This window comes from Ceratotherium simum, chromosome 5 (assembly GCF_057802395.1).
Source record: "Ceratotherium simum simum isolate JZ-2026a chromosome 5, ASM5780239v1, whole genome shotgun sequence".
Taxonomy (NCBI): domain Eukaryota; kingdom Metazoa; phylum Chordata; class Mammalia; order Perissodactyla; family Rhinocerotidae; genus Ceratotherium; species Ceratotherium simum.
This window is the reverse complement of record NC_141904.1, coordinates 83,946,703-83,969,731: the sequence shown is the minus strand read 5'-3', so window position 1 is coordinate 83,969,731 and position 23,029 is coordinate 83,946,703. Positions and strand designations below refer to the sequence as shown.

Here is a 23,029-nt window from a genome sequence, read left to right as displayed (position 1 = left end):
GCCAAGTCGCTTCCCCCACTGATCCTCAGTTTCCTCAGCCAAGAGGGGCCCCTGCTGTTTCCTCTACCTGCACCGCTGTTCCCACAGGTCGCCACCTGGCTGCTCCTTCTCGTCATTCCTCTGTCTGCTCCAATATCACCTCCTCCAGGAAGCCTTCCCTGGCCACCCTAGCTAAAGTAGCCACTCCCTTACCAGCCCTTGTCACCTTTCCGTTTTTTTAGCTTTATTGAGATATAATTTTTTTTCTTTGCCAAGTACTTTTTTTGTTTGTTTATTGCAGTAACATTGGTTTATAACATTGTATAAATTTCAGGTGTACATCATTATGCTTCTATTTCTGCATGGATTACATCATGTTCTCATGTTCACCACCCAAATACTAATTACAACCCATCACCACACACATGTGCTGAATTATCCCTTTCGCCCTCCTCCCTCCCCCCTTCCCCTCTGGTAACCACCAATCCAATCTCTGTCTCTATGTGTTTGTTTGTTGTTGTTATTATCTACTACTTAATGAGTGAGATCATACTGTAGTTGACCTTCTCCCTCTGACTTATTTCATTTTGCATAATACCCTCAGTGTCCATCCATGTTGTCACAAATGGCTGGATTTCATCGTTTCTTATGGCTGAGTAGTATTCCATCGTGTATATGTACCACAACTTCCTTATCCATTCGTCCCTTGATGGGCACTTAGGTTGCTTCCAAGTCTTGGCTATTGTGAATAACGCTGCAATGAACACAGGGGTGCATGTATCTTTATGCATTGGTGTTTTCAAGTTCTTTGGATAAATACCCAGCAGTGGAATAGCTGGATCATATGGTAGTTCTATCCTTGAGTTTTTGAGGAATCTCCATACTGTTTTCCATAGTGGCTGCACCAGTTTGCACTCCCACCAGCAGTGTGTGAGAGTTCCCTTTTCTCCACATCCTCTCCAACACATGTTGTTTCCTGTCTTGTTAATTATAGCCATTCTGATGGGCGTGAGGTGATATCTCATTGTAGTTTTGATTTGCCATTTCCCTGATAGTTAACAATGTTGAGCATCTTTTCACGTACCTGTTGGCCATCTGTATATCTTCTTTGGAGAAATGTCTGTTCAGGTCTTTTGCCCATTTTTAAATTGGGCTGTTAGTTTTTTTGTTGTTGAGATGCATGAGTTCTTTATATATTTTGGAGATTAACCCCTTATCAGATGTATGGTTTGCAAATATCTTCTCTCAATTGTTAGGTTGTCTTTTCGTTTTGTTGATGGTTTCCTTTGCTGTGCAGAAGCTTTTTAGTTTGATGTAGTCCCATTTGTTTATTTTTTCTATTGTTTCTCTTGCCCTGTCAGACATGGTGCTTGAAACTATGTTGCTAAGACCTATGTTGAAGAGCATACTGCCTATGTTTTCTTCTAGAAGTTTCATAGTTTCAGGTCTTGCATTCAAGTCTTTAATCCATTTGGAGTTAAGTTTTGTGTATGGTGTAAGGTAAGGGTCTACTTTCATTTTTTTGCATGTGGCTGTCCAGTTTTCCCAACACCATTTGTTGAAGAGACTTTCTTTTCTCCATTGTATGTTCTTGGCTCCTTTGTCGAAGATTAGCTGTCCATAGATGTGTGGGTTCACTTCTGGGCTTTCGATTCTTTTCCATGGATCTGTGTGTCTGTTTTTGTGCCAGTACCATGCTGTTTTGGTTACTATAGCTTTGTAGTATGTTTTAAAATCAGAGAGTGTGATACCTCCAGCTTTGTTCTTTTTTCTCAGGATTCCTTTACCTATTCGGGGTCTTTTGTTGTTCCATATAAATTTTAGGATTCTTTGTTCTATTTCTGTGAAAAATGTTGTTGGAACTTTGATAGGGATTGCATTGAATCTATAGATGGCTTTAGGAAGTATGGACATCTTAACTATGTTAATTCTTCCAATCCAAGAGCACGGAATATCTTTCCATTTCTTTGTGTCTTCTTCAATTTCTTTCAGCAATGTTTTATAGTTTTCGGTGTACAGCTCTTTCACCTCTTTGGTTAAGTTTGGTTAAGTTCATTCCTAGGTATTTTATTGTTTTTGTTGCAATTGTAAATGGGATTGTATTCTTAATTTCTCTTTCTGCTACTTCGTTGTTAATGTATAGAAATGCAACTGATTTTTGTATGTTGATTTTGTATCCTGCAACTTTACTGTATTCAGAGATATAATTTATATACAAAAAATTACCCACATGTACTGTGTGCATCTCGATGAGTTCGGACATGCATCCACCTGTGGTACCATCACCACAGCCAAGGTTCTGAACATATCCACCAATTCCAGAAGTGCCCCTGGATTCTTTCATGCGGTTTTTGGGTTTTTAGTTTTTGGGTAAGAACACTGAATAGGAGATGTGTCCTCTTAGCCAGTTTTGGAGTGCACGATACCGTATCGTTACTGTGAGCACTGTGTTGTCAGGTGAGCTCTAGGACTTAGTCATCTCGCATGCCTGAAACTTTACACCCACCGAAAAACAGCTCCCCCTCTCCCCTCCCCGAAGCCCCTGGCAACCATCCTTCTATTCTCTGCTTCTGTGAGCTTGACTCTTTTACATTCTTCATGTAAGTCTTTCTGTGTCTGCCTTGTTTCCCCTAGCATAATGTCCTCCAGGTCCATCCATGGTGTCAGAAATGGCAGGATTTCCTTCTTTTTTAAGGCTGAATAATATTCCATTGTCTGTATAGACCATATTTTCTTTATCTGTTTGTCTGTCAGTGGGCACTTGGGTGGTTTTCTTATCTTTGCCCATGTCACTTTCTATCACGTCATCCTGGAGTTTTTTCTCACAGCATTCTCTGTCTCTGAACTATCTTGTTCATGTGTTTGTTTCCTGTCTGCCTCCCCTTCTAGGATCTCAGCTTCCCAAGGGCGGGGACTCGGTCCTCTCTACTGTGTATCCCTAGTTCCTGGAATAGGAACTACCATGTGCCTGAATGAGTGAGGGAATAAATGGTACCAAGTGCCCATCATCATTGCATGAGAACACTGTGCAAGCAGTTCTTATTCATTCACGTGCTCACTCGGCACATGTTTCCTGAGCACCTACTACGTGTCAGGCGTGTGCTAGGCACTTTACATGCATTCATCACACTTGATCCTTACAAAACCATGTGAAATAAATATGCATCCCCATTGTGCAGAGGAGGAAACTGAGGCTCTATGAGGCTCAAGGACTTGCCCCAGGCCACAAAGCAAGTAAGTAGCAGAGCTGGGATGTGAGCTAGGGTCTGGCTGACCCAGGGCCCTTTCGGCCAAGGGTTTGGTCCCCATCTCACTTCCCAGGGCCTCCACCTGAGTATGTCTCCCCAACCCCGTGTTGCAGGCCTGGTGATGTCGGCCATCACAGTGATCATCCTGGTGCTCTACTTCACTGTGGACACCTTCGTGGTCAACAAGAAGCCATGGCTACCCGAGTGCACACCTGTCTACGTGCAGTACTTTGTCAAGTTCTTCATCATCGGCGTCACGGTGCTGGTGGTTGCCGTGCCCGAGGGACTCCCTCTGGCCGTCACCATCTCGCTGGCCTACTCAGTGAAGGTGAGAAGGACAGAGCAGCACTGGCCAGCTGATGCTGCTGAGATTGGCTGCCCCCAGCTGGGGGTCTATGGGTAGCCAGTGGAGCGAGGCCTAGGGTGGGGAGAAGAGCTAAGAAGAAGGGAGTGGGCACACTGGAAGCTCGGAGAGAGGATGTGTGCAGGAACCCAAAACTCGTATGCCCTTGGAGAGTCTGGGAGCCGGTGGCAAACCAGAGAGCCACAGCCTGGCTAAGGGGACAGCCACCATTCAGCTCAGCCAAGTGTCGCCTTGAGGAGATGTAGGCCCAGTGTTGCCAGATCTTCACATTTTTTCAAGAGAAGCCAGAAACCTGGACTTAATATACACTCTTCTGATGTTTAAACATTGACAATCAACTCAATTGAAAGAAAAAATTAAAAGCGGACGTCACAGTGCAGGCCCAAACCACCCCCGTCCACCAAATGTAGGCAGAAGTCTAGCCATCGTAGTCACAGGCCCCACGGTAGCCGTAGAACTTATGCAACTCATCTCAGAGGTTGCTCCCTAAAGTTTGGAAGAGATAAGCCTAAAACAAAAAGGACGTCTGATTTTATGGAAGCCCCCTCCTCTCAGGAGATGGGCTGAAAATGTGAGGTCTTAAAAGCAGTTCAGTGAAGGGCAGGTGGGCCCGTGAGTGACTGCTGTGGAAGCTTGGGTCTGGGGCATTCCTCAGTGCTACGTTGTGGCAGGGCCCCGCCTCCCCTGCTCCAGGCCTGTGGCATGGTGGAGCCTGAATGCTGGCTGAGTGGGCCAGCGTCGCCATGGCCGCTGTGCCTCTGACCCTCTTGGGGACCTTCAAGCCTGCCTCACCACAGATCCTCACACCCTGAGCTCATTCTTTTCCCTGTTGGCCCCATGGTTCCCCTCCTCGGAGGGGAGGGCCCTGCCCTCCTGTTTCCCAGGACCCCAAGGCCAGGATGTCTCTGCGAGGATGGAGGCCTGGGCATGTTTATAAACAAGGCATTCGCTCCAAGACATTGGCAGAGCCGCCGGAGGGCACAGCGGGAGTCAGTTTCCAAGCTGGAATTTGGGCTGGGCTCATCGATGTAATTTCATACAGAAAAGAGATCTCCGGGCAGGTGCCAGAAAGTGGCAGCTCTGTGTAAAGGATACGGCCCTTATCGTCTCCTTGTTTTAGGGTTCTCGAAGAAACTCCATCCCACAAACCAAAGCACAAACAGGTCACAACACGGTGCTGCTCGGAGGCCCAGGGCCTGCAGATGGAGACTCTCACAGGGCCATGAGTCGGGCCCCCCGCAGCTAGCAGCTGAGCTCAAGGTCTTCCTGAAAGTTGCTCAGAGTTGGTTTGGGGGAATCATGCACAGACAGTTTCAGGCCTCTGCCCCTTCTGCAGTTCGTATCTCTGGCACCTGGTGCCTTCGGCCATCTTGGGTAGTGTTACTTCTACAGTCACTTGATAAACTTAGCACAGCACCCCAACCCAGGAGAGGCAAACTCTCCATTCTGAGGACCCAGCTGCTGGGAGCTGCTGTCAAAAGAATAGATGGTGACCACTTAGATCAGCACTGTCCAGTAGAGAGAGAATGTGAGCTGCATGAGCAATTTTAAATTTCCTGGAAGCCACATTGCAAAGAAAAAGGAAAAAGAAGCAGGTGAAATTAATTTTAATATATCATTTACTTAACCCAATATGTCCAGATTATTATCAATCCAACATATAGTCAATATAAAAATTACTCGAGTGACATTTTGCGTTTCTTTTTTCATAATAAGTCTTCAAAATCCAATGTGTGTTTTACACTTTTAGCACATTTTTCACGTCAGACCAGCCCCATTTCCAGTTCTCAGTAACCACATGTGGCTACTGTATTAGGCAGCACAGGCCTATACATTCTTAAGCCCAATAGACAGATCATCTTCAGAGGTGGAGATGGGCGGAGTCCCAATGGAATGATCCAGGCTGTGAGGTTAAACAGAGCTGGGTTCAAATCCCGGCTTTAACTCTCACTAGGTGTGTGATCCTGGCCAAGTCTGTTTGCCTTGGTCAACTGCCAGAGGATTGTAAGAATCCACGAAGGTTCCACAGGATTCTTATAACATCAGACAGGAAAATAAGTCTGGAGAACTTTGCAAACTGTAAAGTGTGTTGCAAATTCAAATTGCTCTTGATCCTCTGCTCAACATACATTTCCTGTTACTGTTTTCACAGGTTATAATAAGAGAACTACAATCGCATATAATCCTGCCAATACTCATTTTTTGGTAACATGAACTGCTATTAAAATTATTCTAATTGCACTCCTTTTTTGCCCTTGTTATAAAGAGTTATAATGAGGAGCAAGAATAAAGGAAATCAGATTCCTAGGCACAGACTAGAACTACGTCTGATTCAGCCTCTAGCAACTTTTCATGTCCATCCTTACCACAGACGGTCGTTATGTCAGGAGGGCCCGCATTGCATGGTGGTTCCTTGAAAATTACTTTATATGCATTTCTTGTTTGAGAACCTGGAAGAAGCTAGGAGCATGGAGCTGGAAAGAGAGAAAGGGAGACGAATACAAGAAAATTAATAATAATATGTATCTTAGGATTCCATTTTTGTTTTAAATTTAAAAATGAAGGATGTTACTATATGAGATGTATCAGTTCTGGGTGGTAGCATTATAGCTGATTTGTTTTCTTTTTTGTGTATCTATATTTAAAAGAAATTTGTGATTTTTATTATGCAACTTATGTGTTCATTGTAGAAAAAATAGAATCTATAGATTTTAAAAAGGCAATAAAAATCTCCTATAATTCTACCACCCAGAAATAATGACACTAATATTTTGATATTTTTCCAGGTATTGTCCTATGTCTATAAACACATATATATGCTAAATTTATTTACTTTTGGTGAGACCAAAGTAACAATAAAAACCAGATACCAGTGAAAGATGGCACATTTGAGAAAACCCGTAATCAAATAAGGAATGGTTATTTCTCTTAGGGTGTAAGAGAAAAATATTTGAAGTAGTCAGAGAGGACCTAACCTTAATTTATCATTCTTTTCCATAAAGAATACAGATTACTTCTGTAATCCAAATTAATAGAGTCAATTAAACCTTTTAAATGACTTAACTAATTGCACACACAAAAAGAGCCCAAATGTCAGAGGCTGCAGCAACCAGAGGCAGACTGCAGCAGTTCTGCCTCATTTACTAGGAGTTTGCCCAGTGCCCCGGCCACCCGGCCCCCAGCTCCCTCTCCTCACTGTCACCCTCCTACCTGCCCCTTTCCCCAGAAAATGATGAAGGACAACAACCTGGTACGCCACCTGGACGCCTGTGAGACCATGGGCAACGCCACAGCCATCTGCTCGGACAAGACGGGCACGCTGACCACCAATCGCATGACAGTGGTGCAGGCCTACGTCGGCGACGTCCACTACAAGGAGATCCCTGACCCCAGCTCCATCAACGCCAAGACCATGGAGCTTCTGGTCAACGCCATCGCCATCAACAGCGCCTACACCACCAAGATTCTGGTAAGTGGCGCAGCCTCCACCAGAAGGAGCAATGTCCCTGTGGTGATGCAGAAGTGCTGGGTGGGCTGAGCAAAGTGATTCGTATTTTTCAGTCCTGCTGATGCATTTGGGGGTGGTTAGATAGTAAGCAACTTGTTTCTCTTTGACTTAGCTATGCTGTTTGTATGACAAAAAAAAGATTATTGTTGTGTTTTTTAGATCCTCTCATTGCCCCCCCCACTACAAAAAAAGTTTTTAATAGTTAGCTTTGGCTACATAACTACTCCAAAACTTAGTGGCTTAAAACCAAACTGTGTATTTAGTTCATAATTCTGTGAGTCAGCAATGTAGGCTGTGCTCAGATGAGTGGTTCTTCTGATCTCCGCGAGGCTCCCTCACGCATCTGCAGCAGCTCCAGTGGTCAGCTCTGCTGATCTTGGCAGGCCTGTGGACTGATCTAGGATGGCCTCAGCTGGGGCGGTTGCTCTCTGCTCTGTGTGGTCCCACCTCCTCCAGCAGTCTTGTTCACATTGTCACTTGCTGCATCCTATTGGCCAAAGCAAGTCAAGAGGCTTGTCCAGATTCAAGAGTGAGGAAATGGACTCCATCTCTTGATGGGAGGAACTGCAGAGTCATGTTGCAAAGGGCATGGATTCAGCGAGGGGACTAATTGTGGCCATTTTCATGAACAATCTACCACCAACGACATTGTTGTTGTTAGTAATAGTAGTGGTGTTCCTAGTTCTGCTAAGAAAAGCTCTTGTATTCCTGTCTCAGCTAAGCTGCCTGGACTCATCATGTTGTAATCCCTATTTGGTTTAGAACTACAGGCTGCCTTTTTGTAATCAACCAGCATTTGGATGGAGAGAAACACGGAATTGTGCACCCAGAGCTCGGCTGGCTCCCAGATGTAGGGCATTTCTGCAGTGAGAGCATCTGGGTGAGGGGTTGAGCTTCTTGCTTACCCTCCAGATGTGCCCTGGCCCTGACCTCTCCCTGCTGCCCCTGAGCCAGCTTGAAGCTTCATGATGAGTGGGAGCCGCCCGCAGCTTTATCTAAATGGGGAGGAGATGGTGAGTCAGCAGCGTGGTGCTGAAGGCTGATGGGGGAGGGGGTGGTGGCTTCTGCCTCCAGACACTGGGGCTGCCAGAACTGCACCCTCCGCTGTGGCTGAGCAGCCACCCGCATCACCCTGAGCCGCAGGCCGAGGGAGGCAGCGCTGACGAAGGGAGAAAGTAGGTCGGGAGAGTGCGTGCAGATGGGTGATAGAGAGCCCTGGGGGTGATGCCAGAAACGATGACGTTCCTGTCTTCTTCCCCCCCCTCAGCCTGATTTGGGAATCAAGGGAGATCAGCAATGCTTTATTCTGTTCCCCAGGCCTGCCTAAAATAACTGAGATGCTGTTAATGATCTCGTCCTGCAGATGTGGCAGAGAGGGGAGCTGGGCGATTCCCAGAGCAGGCTTCGGGCGATGGGGGGCTGCCGTGTGGGCAGAGCCCCTCGAGGTGGGCTTGGATTGAGACGTATGTTATGCAGTTACAGTAAAAGGAGTTCTGGGATCTGCCAGGAGGGCTGTGGAAACATCTCCTCGGTGATAAGTCTCAATTAGGCGGTGTTTCACAGTGCTGGTGGCAAGGGTAAAGGCTCATTTCCAGATATTGGTTGACAGAGGCTGCGTCCAGGTGGCTTGAAGGACAGGGATCACCCAGTCCACCTGGGGCGGAGGTGTAGCTGCCGAGACTGGAGAGAGGTCAGGGACCTGGGAACTGAGGTCCTTGGTTTGTGATCAGGCCAAGTCACTTACCTCTTGGGCACCAGTGTCCCCTTTTGTGCCTTGAACCCTCATCCTAGGACCCCCGTGCCTCTCTTTCTGGTTGTTTCCTGAAAGACTGCTGGCCACATGGTTCTCCTTGCTAGGGGCTGATGGCCGTCAGTGTGTAAGGGACAGCAGAGCCTCCTGGTATGACTGGGTGGTGGGTAGAGCTCCTTCTCTGGAGCCAGATGGCCTGGGTTCAAATCCCTCACTAGCTGTGTGAATGTGAACAAGTTACTTAATCTCTCTGTGCCTCAGTTTCCTGGGGGAGATGATAGGGCTTATTGTGAGGATGGAAGGAGTCAGTAAACGGAAAGTGCTTTTAGCACAATGCCTGGCACACTCAGTGCCTCTCGCTCTCAGAGAGCCCACGCCTGCATCAGACAACAGGAAGACACACAAGACTCGTTGCCCTCGTGGAGGGGCAAATACAGCCCTGCCCTCGGTCTGATTTTCCCAGGCCAGGCTCATTTCCCAGTCAAAGCTGATGGGTGGTGTGGGGAGGACATTGGAAGCCTTCCTGCCCTCTCACCTCCTGCATGATTTAGGATGTCCTGCAGTCTAGCTGTCCCAGCCTGGTTTGGAGGGCGGCTGGACTTCCACCCTGGATCAAGCAGCCCCTGACTCTTCTCAGGATTCCTCTGGGCCTAGAGGAACAGTCCCTGAGACCCCCTTTGCCCCATATGGCCGGCAGGCCTGGCTGTCAATCTGACCCCCTGGACCCAAGGCCTTCCTTCCCAAGACCACCCTCTGCTAATGATTCTGCAGGATTGGTTTCAGTGACCGAGAAGCTGTCTGGACGCCCTACTCAAAAGCTGGCTTCAGGGTGTCTGTAAGTTGGCTTTGCCACTAATTGGCTGTATGATTTCGGGCATGACCCTTACCCTCTGTAGCCCTGAGGCCTCGCTATTTATTTATTGGTTAGCCTCTGCATAGCTACAGATGGAACCCCCTTTCAATGGGTGATTTTATTGCTGAATAACAACAACACTGATCATCCTGAGTGCTGAATATGTGCCAGGCATTGTGCTGAGCACTTTCCACTTGCTAACTCATTTCATCCCCACAATAATCCTATCGTTTCCCCCCAGGAAACTGAGGCACAGAGAGGTTAAGTAACTTGTTTACATTCTGAGTCATCTCTGTTCCCCCTGGCATAGGCTCTTGGGAAGTTCTGGTTGGGCAGGTGAGGTAAGTGAATTGACTGGTGAATAAATGTATGGATGTGTAATTAATGAGATGAGGACCAGGGAGGGACAGGGATAGATGGATGGGGGATGGATGGTTGGATGGATGGATTGATGGATGGATGAATGGATGGATGGATGGGGGATGGATGGATGGATGGATGGGGGATGGATGGATGGATGGATGGGGATGGATGGATAGATGGATGGATGGATGGGGATGGATGGATGGATGGATGGATGGATGGGGGATGGATGGATGGGGAGGGGATGGATGGATGGATGGATGGGGGATGGATGGATGGATATGTGGGTGGTGTATGGATGAATATGAGTTGATAAGAGGCTCAGGACAGGACTATCTGTAAGTTCTACTTTCCTGTTCTTGTGGCCTCAGTCCCAACCCCATGGCCAACACCAGAGAGAGCACCAGTGCTCTCTCGGTGCCTCCAGCATACTGAGCTGATCTATTCTGCAGCTGCCCTCAGCTCTCTAGTCTGCATTCATCCAGAGACCTCCCAATTAGCTAGTGCCTTTTATTCTAAAAAAAACCAAAAAACAGAACTAGATGAGTATTTATAAGGGTAGGTTGTAGGTTGTGCGGGTGTCATCTACATGGATTCACAGAGCTTAGAGACCACCTGGTCCAGCCCCCTCACTTTACTCTGAGGCCCAGAAATGGAAAGAGACTTGTGCTAAGTCACCTGTGGGTTAGTTAGAATCCAGATGTCCTGACACCGGGTCCGGGAGGTAATGGTTTAAGAGCTTTGGCTCTGAAGTCCAACAGACCAAGATTCAGACCTCAGCTCCAGCACTCACCACCTGTGAGCAAGTTACCTAACCTCTTCGAGCCTGTGTTTTCCAATCAGTAAAGTGAGCATATAATTAATAGTAATCGCTAACATTCTCTTAGCCAGGCTCAATGATGAGTGCTTACCCCATGTTGCCTAGTACGATGACCCCATGAAACAGGTTACATCACATCTCCAGTTGATAGATAAGGACACTGAGGCTGGGAGGAGTTTAAAAATGTGCCCAGAGTCCCAGAGCAGATAAGAGGCTGAGCCAGCATTAGAACCCAGGTCTGTCCAATCCAGAGCCTGTGCAGCTCACCCCTACTCCATGCCCTGCTCATCTGGCTACACCTTTGCCTCGAGGCAGTTCCAGGGCTGCTGTGAAGATCAGAAGAGAAAATGCATGTGGGGCCCCCAGCACCGGGCTTGACATGTAGCACGTGCTCAGTCCACATCAGTTATTACTCTTATTACTTCTATTACTACTTCTGAGCCTACCTTCTGTAGTTTGCTTTGCCAGCCACTGTCTTGCTTGACCCTGCACATCCCTTCCATGTAATCAAGGCAAATACGACTGTTCTCGTCTTGCAGCTAAGAAAACTGAGCTGCAGAAATGTCAAGTAACCTGCCCAGGTTGCTCCTAACCCTGGCAGAGTTGGCAGAGAATTGGCAGAGTTGGCCCAGAGAATTCTGGAGGAGTTAACCAGGCAGGCCAGGGGACAAGGGCATTCCAGGCAGAGGCACAGCCCTGCGAAGACCCAGAGACCTGGAGGTGCATGGCTCATTCAGGAAACGTGGCCATCTGTGGCCTGGGCATTTCTACAGGGCTGGAGTGATGAGAGGGGAGGCTGGGAGGGCTGGGGGGAGCTGGGTGGTAGCAGATGAGCCATTAGTAGGCTTTCTCCTGACAGTGCTCGGAAGAACCACCCCAGACAGGGCTGGAGGATGGTGCGGGGGCCAAGGATGCCAGTAGGGAGACCAGGATGGGGGCCCAGGAGGGCCTTCTCAGGGCCCAGCCTCAACGCCACGCCCCATCCCTTCTGAAGATGGCAGAAGCTTTTTTCTTTCTAATTGTTAGGAACTAAACTTGCCCTCTGAGGGAAGCTGAGTGAATATCTTTTAGTCAGAAATTGCTTCCCTGCCTCAGAAATCCTGGCACACCCTCAAATTGCCTTTGTCGTCTCTGACTCTTTGAACGTCAGGACTTCTGCTAGCGCCTTCTCGTCGCCCTGCTGCTTCTCAGAGCCACAGCTGAGCCTTCAGATGGAAATAGCTACTTCCTTAGACTTTAGAGGCACTGTGCTTTCTTGGGAAAACATTCTCTTTCCTGCCCGCGTTTATTCTGTGTACTGAAACCACCCGAGCGGACTTTAATTTTATATTTTATGAGACCTCTTTTAAAGTAGGTTGATGCTATGGTTAACCTTTGAATTATTAAACTGAGGATGGGCACTTGAGGAGCTGAACTGCTGGAAATTTATGACATATTTCTGAAAATATAAACTATAGAGAGAAAAACAAATCATCCTGGAGCCCTGGAGTGGTTCTGGAGGAAGAAGTAAGGAGGATTTTCTTAGCAGGATGGTTTTCCTGAATAAATAAGCCAAACTTCACCTAGTTAGAAACCCCAGGGCTTCAGTATACTCCATTCTAGCTGAGGTGGCTATGACGGCACCTTATCCCAGAGAGCCCCAGTAACCCCCAAAAGGCAGGAAGGACCTGCTGGACTGTATTTCCCATAAATCTTAGAACTAGAGCACCTAGGAGAATGGGGAGGGTGAGATGGAGTGCCTCTAGGAAGCAGAGTCAACCCTAGAACCAGGTCTCCTGGCTCCAAACCCAGTGCTCAACTGAATATTCGAATGAGCCTCAAAGTCCCCCTGTCAAGCCGTGGTCTGAGACTGGGCACGGGCCAAGCCAGGGGTGCCAGAAGGCGTAGAAGACCCTGGAAGTGACTTTGTAGGGCATTAAAATGGGAAGGTGGGGCGGGCTGTAGTTCTGTGTATGAAATGGCAGGGGCCTTTGTGTTGAACTCAACAACTGATTCGGTTTCGTTTTTTTGCAAATAGCATCTCTGGGAGAAGAGTTTAAAGCAAATAACCCCAGATGAGAGAATTCCGATTTTTAACAGAGCTGTTAATCGCTACATGCCACCCCCTCACCCTGCACACACACACACTACACGCACACCACATACACACGTACGCACAACACATTGGTGAGCTTGAGAAGGTCACCAAGGAGTCTGCTTTCCAGGAGTGTGTTTCCCCAGCGGGTTTCAGCCTGTCCTGGTCTGTCGTTCTGGACACCCTCACTGACCTTCTGCTTTCTCGGCCCCTGGGGAAGATCCTGTGGCTCGCTTATGCTCCTCAGGAGACCTGGCACCCGAGAAGCTCCTGGGGAGGCAGGCCCTTAAATGGCAATTCTGGAAGCCAAAATTCTGACAAAATTCCCTTCCATCTGGCCTCCTGTTGGCAGCACCCCCACACACAAACACAAAATTATTCATTTATTCACTTGACAAATACTCACTAGTTACCCCACAGTGGCAGGCAGAGATAAGCAAGACAGACACAGCACCCCCTCATGGACTCCAGTCCAGTCACCAACCAGTTACCTAGTTAACCAGCATCTCCAGTGCTGGTGCCGAGAGGCAGGGCTGCTGGCAGAGCGGCTGCTGGGCCCAGAGCTGAGAAGACCTGGGGCAGCTCCTAGCTCTGCCGCTTACCGCAGCGTGACCTCACCCCCCCCAGGGCTCCGTGTGCACAGCTCTCGAGTGGGTGGAGACAGCCTGCCTCCCAGGAGGCTGGGAGGACACAGCTGCATGACGCTGTGGAGAGCTTAGTGAGGTGCTGAGCAGAGTGGGCATGCGAAACCGGGCGCCGCTGCTGCTGCTGAGGCTGTCGGTTCATTCATCCAGGTGTTGGGGAAGGCTTCACTGCCGGTGCCCGGCCTCCAGGGGTCAGGAGGAGCGGCTGGGCCACCTCTCTGGTTAGAGACAGCCAGTGAGCAGAAAATCATCTTCTAACACCCTCTCAACCACATCATCCTATTGCAATTGCTGTAGTTTACTGAGCTATGGTTGTTGGGTTGTTTTGGGGTGGGGGTGGGGGTTGAGGTTTTTAAAAAGTTGTGGTAAAATGCACATAACGTAAAATTTACCATCTTAACCATTTTAAGTGTGCAGTTCAGTGGCATTAATACATTCGCATTGTACAACCCTCACCACCATCCATCTCCAGCACTTTTCATCTTCCCAAACTGAAACTCTGTCCCCATTAAACACTAACTTCTCATTCCCCTCCCCCAGCCCCTGGCAGCCACCATTCCACTTTCTATCTCTGTGAAGCTGACTATCTAGGGACCTCCTGTGAGTGGGATCATATAGTATCTGTCCTTTTGTGACTGGCTTATTTATTTTACTTAGCACAGTGTCCTCAAGGTTCTTCCATGTTGTAGAAGGTGTCAGAATTTCCTTCCTTTTTCAGGCTGAATACTATTCCATTGTATGTATAGACCACGTTTTGTCTATCCGTCCATCCACTGATGGACACTTGGGTTGCTTCCACCTTTTGGCTATCATGCATAATGCCGCTGTGAACGTGGATGTACAAATATCTTTTCAAGTCCCTGCTTTCCATTCTTTTGGGTATGTACCCAGAAGTGGAATTGCTGGATATAGTTATTCTATTTTTAATTTTTTGAGAAACGCTTTACTGTTTTCCACAGAGGCTGCACCAGTTTACATTCCCACCAGCAGTGCACGAGGGTTCCAGTTTCTCCACATCTTCGCCAGCACTTCTTGTCTGTTTTTTTTTCACGACAGCCATCCTAATGGGTGTGAGGAGGTACATGCTAGCTATGTTTTTTATGTCATTTTTACAGATGTTTATAACTCGTAGCTCTTGAAGTCAGCATTCCATGATCTTAGCTCTAGTCACTACCCAGCATCCCAAAACAGGTGCATGAGTTGTCCTCTCAAAATGACGCCTGTGGCTGCCCCCAGCTCTCCCAAAGGGCTCAGGGCCCAGATGGGGAGGGGTGCCGGATGAAGCTTTGCTCTGGGAATCGGGGACACCGTGGGCAGCCCCAGGCCTGACCCTCCGGAGGTCTGTGACTGGGAGCAAGTCACTTCCCTCCTGGTCCTGTTTTCTGTCCCTCAAAACCAACGCCTTAAGTCCCTTACAGAATTAGAGTCCTGGAAATGAAAGGCTCTTGGAAAGTCTACAGCAACAGCAAATCTCTGAGTTTGTCAAAATAAAAAAAGCCAAAAGAAACGAGGGGCGGGTCCCTCTTCTTCGTAACACACGTAGGCGATTTCAGAGCTCCAGTTCACGGGAACAAGTTGAATACGGAGGAGGCACCTCTGCCATTTGCAGCCATGGGTTGTTTGAAATCCTTTTACAGGAAAATTAAAATATCTCACAGAGAGTAATAAAATGCCGGGTGTTTGCAGGCATAACCGCTCAGCTCTCTTGGGCAAATAAGTAATTAGGCGTTTTTATTTAAGTCCTCCGTGTCGTCATTTTCTTTCATTAGTGGAGGGGGGAAAAAACTTGTGGAAGATACATAAAGCTCTGGAAATCACCAGAAGGTTAATTATAAAATTGTAAAAAAAAAGTAAATAAGTATGTAAATTTTAAAAGCACAGCATAGCAGCATGCTGCAGTGACAAAGGGGAGTGCTTAGAATTTCTTCTCCCAAACTTCAGAAATGGGGAGCTGCATGGAAGGTTCCTCTGCTTCCAAATCAGTCCCACCAAAGAGCTTGGGAGCGGGGAGCCTTCCAAGGCCTGTGGTGCTGCAGACATGGTTGGGCATGGCGTGGGAGCAGGGAGGGCGTTCTGAACCTCGTCCTTGCGCACAGCCCCCAACCCCGCACGGAGGCACCTGCAGCTGTGTCCTGCTCCACCATCCTTCACCACGACCTGCTTGAAGGGGAAGGTTGATTTCTCTCTTAGCTAGAGATCATAGGCTCCAGCCTCTCCATTTTATAGATGAGGAAACTGAAGACCAGAGCTTGAGGTCTAAGGCTGTGGATTCCTGGATCTTAGGACCACCCTGTTATCCATGCCCATGATCCCACAGGGCTTGGGTCTGCTCCCTGGGCCCAAGCCCTAACTCTAGAAGGGGGAGTAGGCCAGGGACATGTCCAGTTGATGTCCTATCCCCTGCACAGCCGGTCCCTGCCAGCATCTTCTGGAGTCCGCCTTCTTCCTGCCTGGGCTGCTGTTTTGAGCAGTACGAGGGAGGCTGAGGGTGAGGATCCAGAGGGTTCCCGTGCAAGGCTGGTCTGAGACCTATGAGAAGCCCCTAAAGGGGGACACGGGCCTGTTCAGGGGTATTTACTCCTCTTCAAAATCTCTCTAGGTTTGGATTTATCTCTGGTGGCTTTACCACTCCCAAAGCTACCTCCTCCTGAGTCGCTGCGAATTCATGTTATACACGTGCTCTGAGTGGGTGTAGGCATGTGTGCGGGTGTGCGTGTGGGAGGCGAGTTTACCTGCAAACGTGAGCATCCCCCAGCCGCCTGCTCATCCCACCTTTAGCACCCGTATGGGGGCATCTTGTTCTGACCTGTTACCCTGAGCCTCCCCAACTAGACTGGTCTGCATTGAGCCATCCAGCAAACAATTCGTAAGTGCCTACTGTGTGCTGGGCTGTATGCTGGCTCTGAGAACCCAGAGAGGAAAAGAACACAACTCTTTTACTCAGGGGGAGACGGGTTCACAAAGACAAGGAGCTGTCTGAGCTGGTCCTGAAGGGGCGAGGAGGAGCGTGCCTGGCAGGGCAGGGGGTGGGGGCGGAGGCATGAGACAGAGGGGTTCTGGCGGCCACACCAGGCAGTGAGGGGTGCTGGGGGATGTGGTCGGTGATTTCTCTGAGGGTCTTCTGGCTTGTGGTGCTCATGCAGCCCAGCACCTGGCAGGGAGTACCTGACAGCTGCTTACGAGTGTGTGCCAAATGAGCGAGTGGAGAGAAGGAAAGAGGGAGGGACCAGGAGAGTGGACAGGTAAATTGTGGCTTATTCATAGAAGGGTACGTCTAGAGCAGTTAAAAAGGGTCACACTAGTGCCATAAACATGGATAACTCGCAGAAATTTAATGTGACGTGGGTAAAGCAAGTTACAGAAGAATGTGTACAGCCTCCTTGCATGAGGTTTTCAGCACGCGAAACAGTGCTACACCTGTGTGCATTAGGTTAAACATGAAATTGACAATGCCTGACTGTTTTGGCATACAAAAACAGCAGTTGCATTTGGTTCAACCTAAACTGAAATCACAAGGGACGGTCCATCCATTGCATGGAATATTACTCAGCGATGAAAAGGAACAAGCTATTGACAACAACTTGCCTGGATTGCAAGGGGATCATGCTGAGACGAGAAGCCAATCTCTAAAGGTTACATACTGTGTGGTTCCGTTTATATAACATGCTTGCAATGACAAAATTATGGAGATGGAGAACGGATTAGTGGTTGCCAGGCTGGCGAGGGAGGTGACTGCGGCTATAAAAAGACGGCACAGGGATCGTTATGATGAACTGTTATGTATGTTGAGGGCGGTGGTCACAAGAATACACATGTGATGCCATTGCTGAGAACTAAACACACACATGTGATGCCATTGCTGAGAACTAAACACACACATGTGATGCCATTGCTGAGAACTAAACACACACATGTGATGCCATTGCTGAGAACTAAACACACACATGTGGGAGTGCGTGTAAAACTGGTGAAAGCTGGCGAAGGTCGGTCTGATTGCATCGGTGTCTGTCTTGGTGGTGATACTGGACTAAGTCATACAACAGGTAAGCTCCGGGGGAAACTGGATGAAGGATGTGTGACACCTCTCTGTATTATTTCTCGTTGCCTGTGACTCGAGAACTACCTCAAAATAAAACGTTAAAACACACACACAGGGTAATGATTAAGGCCAAATTTAAGATAGAGTTTTTTTCTGGGACAAGTGGTGGATATGCAGATGGGGAGGGGCCCACAGGGGGATTCAACTTTATCTGGTAGGTTTTACCTCTTAAAAAGAAAAATATGAAGCAAACATGGCGTGATGCTAAGTACAAAGCTGGATGGTTGGTACACAACTGTTTCTTTTATTATTCTCTGTCCTGTTTTTATGTTTGAAATAGTTCGTAATTTTTAAAAAGCTGATCTTGCTTAACTCCTTTCATCCAAGCCAGGATTGGGTCTGGGATGCAAAGGCCTGAGAGTGCCCGGGGAGTACAGAGGGCTCGCTGAGGGGAGGGGGGTGGCCGGGGCTGGCACCCACTGCCCCCACCCCCCGGACCACCAGGCGACAGCCCTGGGGCCTCATGGGAGCCCCCCTGCCTCTCTCCACAGCCCCCGGAGAAGGAGGGCGCCCTGCCTCGGCAAGTGGGCAATAAGACGGAGTGCGGCCTGCTGGGCTTCGTGCTGGACCTGAAGCAGGACTACGAGCCCGTGCGCAGCCAGGTGCCGGAGGAGAAGCTGTACAAAGTGTACACCTTCAACTCCGTGCGCAAGTCCATGAGCACGGTCGTCAGGCTGCCTGACGAGAGCTTCCGCATGTACAGCAAGGGCGCCTCCGAGATCGTGCTCAAGAAGTAAGCGTCGCGGGGAGCTGGGGACCGCTGAGTCACACAGTGCTGGCTGTCATGGGGGCAGGGTTGGAGGGGCCATCTGGCACCCAGAGGCGCAGAGAGGGCCCTGCCCAACGTCCCACAGCAAGACCGCCTCCAGGTCCCCTTGGCCAGTGCTTTTCCACTATTTCCTCTTAAACATTTCTACAGAGTCCTCCCCTTCCTCCTCCCTTAGTCACTGGTAGGAACGTCTACCCATTATCGCTGCTAGATCTTCCTTATTTTACTTCCCTTAGCATAGAGTTGGTTGATGGTAGTGATTTTCATTGTTAGCCAGTCTCCTCTGACCCCAGGTGCCAGAAATAAGCCTAGAGAACTAAGCAAATCACTCCCCCTCGCTGGGCCTCAGTTTCCCCACTTGTACCTGGAGGAGATTGGTCTAGCCCCGTGCTTCTCAACCCTGGGTACACATTGGAATCACCCCAGACAGCTTTTAAAAACCACTGATTGCTGGACATGCTGAATCGGACCCTCTGGGCTGGGCTTGCACGTGGATATTTATTCAGTGCTCCTCAAGTCGTTCTAATGTGCAGGCAGGATCAAGAACCACTGGCCTAGGTTTACACCCTTTAAAAAACATTTTAGCCATGAAACTATTTTTTCAGATGACATCTTGTGAATATAGAACAGATCAAACTAGATCTGCTCTTGCTGAATGACCTGGGGCAGATATTGGAAGAAGGCTGCCTGATTTCTTTTTGGATGGTGTTGATTTCATCCCTGCCTAGGGCCCCGTAGCCAGGACCAGTCCTGAAGCATCATGGGAGATGGGCTGGACGGCCACTGGATGATTGACCACAGCCAGCAGGGAGGGGGGTGAGCTCGAGCCGGTCAGAGGGAGGGTCCATGGGCCCTTGGCTGGACCTTCCCCATCTTCCTCCTGTCCTCCCCCAGGTGCTGCAAAATCCTCAGCGGGGCAGGCGAGCCCCGGGTCTTCCGGCCCCGAGACCGGGACGAGATGGTGAAGAAGGTGATCGAGCCTATGGCCTGCGACGGGCTCCGCACCATCTGCGTGGCCTACCGCGACTTCCCCAGCAGCCCCGAGCCCGACTGGGACAACGAGAATGACATCCTCAACGACCTCACCTGCATCTGCGTGGTGGGCATCGAGGACCCCGTGCGGCCCGAGGTAGGCCCCCTACCAGCAGGCTCGGGGCACAGGGCGAGGCTGGGGGTCCAGCCTGCTGAGTGACCTGGCGTGGGTCGCCTCACCTCTCTGAGATGCCCACAGGGTCTTCTCCCTACCTGCTCCTACACACTCAGACTCCTAAGGCCAGCATAGGCCGCCCTTGGCATCGGTCTGCCGAGGATCTAGGGCAGAAGCCATAGCCTGCCAGCGGGCCTTGCTCTGCCCTGGGGCAGTCCTAGAGCCATCTACTCAGCCGCCCAGAGACCTGCCCCCTGGCCCCCGAAGGACAAACGTGAGGGCTGCCCTGCCTTAGAAGCTGCCTGCCCCACAGGAGCCAGGATCTCCTAGATTCCAAGGTCCCTACACAGGAGATGCCGAGGAACAAATGTCACCACACTCAGGAAATCCCCAACTGCGGTGTCCCCGTCAGCATTTCGAGTGTCCCCATCCAGATGCAGTTCTCCCTAGCAAGCTCGCCAGGTGACCCAGCTGGCAGTGTACTTTATCAGGTTTCCAGGGGACAGAGCGGGAAAGTCAACCGAAGGTCAGATCCTCAGGCAGAAGGGAAGGGGTATATCGGCACCCCCACCCCGTAAGGATCAAGGGAGGGGATGTAATAAATGCACCCATTGGGGTGCTCAGCTCACCATAGGTCTCCAGTCTTCTTGAGCTGAATCTGCATCTGGGAGGAAGGCCAAGAATTCAGTGCTGGGGATTTGCAGGGTGCGGGGAGGACAGGCCGTGTGTGGTTAGTCAGGCTGTGCAGGCTGGAGAGAGGCTGTGGAAGAGGAGAGGGCTGCCTGGAATCTCCAAAACGCTGCTGTGGGCAGGCAGAGCGGGTCACCTGACCCTGTGGGGCCCCAGAGGGCAGAGCCCAGGACACGAGGCACCCCATAGGACGGGCCAGCCTCTACTTCCTCCGAGGACCGACACAGCTGCTGGGCCCAGCCTGATTCCCCGGCCAGGCCCTCGCTGGGCCCAGGTTGGCCTTGGCTGTGGGATTTGGTGACGATGCCCGTCGGGGCCACCTTCCTCCACCAGGGGCAACTTGAACATTCCTCATTTGCCCTGACATCATTCTCTGGAGGTCTCTAGCATGCCCTGCTCCTCTTGGAGCCTCCATTTCCCCCTCTTTGAAGTGAAAGGAGGTAGACAAGACATTCTCCAAGTTCCTGGCCCCGATGTTATAAGATTCTGCCTTCCAAAGACCAAGTGAAATTAGAAGGTCACAGACGTGGATGTCCACGTTTAGGCAGCAGGGAGAGGAGTCAAGAATGTGACCCCAGACATCAGACAGACCTGGAATCCCAAGTCCCAGCGTTAATTGCTGTGGTACTTTGGGCCAGTTACATAACCTCTCTGAGCCTCCATTTCCTCATCTGTAGACTGGGATAATAATAGTGTTCTGCACGCACACACACACACACGCACATGCACATGCACACTGGGATATTGTGACCTGCCAGATCATGCACTTACAAGCAACAGGCAGAGTGTCTGGCATGAGGTAGGTGGCCCATAAATGTGGGTCCCCTTCCTTTATGCCCCTCCCCAGTAAATTCATTACCCTGGATCCAGTGACATGTGACAGCCCCTAACACTGAGCCTGGCCTATGGAATGTGCTCAATAAGTGTTTGTGAAATGAAGGAATAAGAACAAATGGGACTTGAACCCCAGTCTTCTAATACGATGCCTGGTGCTCATCTCACACACACACACACACACACACACACACACACACACACACACACACACACACACACACACACACGCCTCCTCACTCCTACCCAGAGCCTAAAACAGCAAGGCGATTAGCGCCTCTGCTGCTTGTTACCAGAGGCCATCCACTGTTCTCTGTAGACTCTCCCTGGACAGATGGGCCGTTGATCAGCCTCCCTGTGGGATGTCTGCTCATTACCAGCTGCTAATGGGTCCAGGCTTTGCTGCGCTGTGTTATCTCCTTACAGGCGATGGAGATGCACAATGCATGAGGCCAGCCTGGCTCCCCTGTCCTTCTCGTCCCCAGAGCCCCTGGCTTATCACCCTGCAGTGGAAACCCCTCTGAGGTGGGGAGGAAAACAGCATTGGGGACACACTTTTTTTGGCCATGACCCCCAATAACAAGAAATGTATTTTATGACATGACTCCGTAAACACACACAGTGAACCAAAATAAGAGTCTCAGAGGGTAATGTGGTGCCCTTGAGTATTTTCTCTTCTCTTCTCTTTCTCCCTTTCATTTTCTAAATGCTGGTCACCATCCAGTAAACTGATTTTACAATCCACTCAAGGGGCGCAACTCAAGGTTTGAACTGCTGATCTCGTCCAGACACCTTCCCACACCCCCAATTCACAGATGACAAAACTGAGGCCCAAACAGGGACAGTGATGTTCCCAAAGTCTCGAGTTAGTGGCTGAGCAAATCCGGATTAGAGCAGGCTTTCTGCCTTCCTGCCCCGGGGCCTTCTCCTGGGTGCCACCAAATGAAAGGACAGGTGGTTCTAAGTCAGGAGGGCGAGGGGAGGAGAGAGAGGGCCCAAGAGGGGCGGAGCCAGGTCCTTGCGTTTTCTGTTGACACATGATCCTCCAGAGAAGCTGGCAGCAGGGGTAGACTCTGGGAGGGCTGGCAGCCCTGTCATCCTACACTGGAGAAAGGGGGCCTGGGCCCACGCCCCAGCTCTGCCACGGACAAGCACTTCCTCTCTCTGGGCCTCAGTCTCCTCCTCTGTAAAACGGGAGGTTGGCCCAGGAGCCCCTCAGGTCCCTTCCGAGCTCAGACACTCTGAGCCAGCTGACTGGAAGTCTTGCCCTCAAGCCTGTCTTCACTTCCTTCAGTCAACGCATCCCTGTTGGTGATCTTCTCCCCGCCTTGCCCCCTCCCACCCCGGGATGTGGATTCAGAAGCTGTGAGCTGTGTTGGAGAGCAGTGACATCCTGGAGTGACACAGCAGTCGAGAGACGTGGGTTCTAATCCTGCCCCTGCCACTCCTTCCCAGAAGACCTCAGGCGCATCTCTTCCCTGGGCCTCAGTTTCCCCAAGTGGACAATGAGAAAGTTGGGCATTCACAAGTGGGGGACACAGCAAGGTCGCTGGTGACCCTCCTTGAGAGTATGAAAGCTCTGACCTGTTGATCCAGCGTCTCCCAGTGTGCGGGGGTGGACGCAGGGCCTGAGCAACCAGCAGGTGTGGTTTCTGAGCTGTGTTAGGCTCGGTGATTATGCACGTGGAGCCAAATTCAAAAATTCAATAGCTAAGACAGGTTGAAGTGTCCCCCATGCCTCCCCTGGTCCCCCAGTTCCCACCTCAGAGCAGCCACTGTCGCCAGTTTCTTGGGTGACCTTTGGGGAGTGTCGATGTCTACAGGGAGTTGTTGGTGTCAGGTTCTCCTGGGCAACTGTGAGGCCAAGCAGACGAAAACCTCAGCCTG

The 23,029-nt window shown here is 50.0% G+C and overlaps 1 protein-coding gene across 3 annotated transcripts in view; it reads left to right on the top strand.

The window, feature by feature from the left end:
* ATP2B2 (ATPase plasma membrane Ca2+ transporting 2) overlaps positions 1-23,029 on the top strand; it is a 305,152-nt gene that overhangs the window by 252,777 nt on the left and 29,346 nt on the right. For all 3 annotated transcript variants that reach the window (XM_087431489.1, XM_087431490.1, XM_004443588.3), the window contains exons 11-14: positions 3,341-3,555; positions 6,818-7,060; positions 18,194-18,435; positions 19,366-19,600. In XM_087431489.1, coding sequence (XP_087287615.1) covers positions 3,341-3,555; positions 6,818-7,060; positions 18,194-18,435; positions 19,366-19,600 — 935 coding nt within the window. The remainder of the gene's footprint in view (positions 1-3,340; positions 3,556-6,817; positions 7,061-18,193; positions 18,436-19,365; positions 19,601-23,029) is intronic.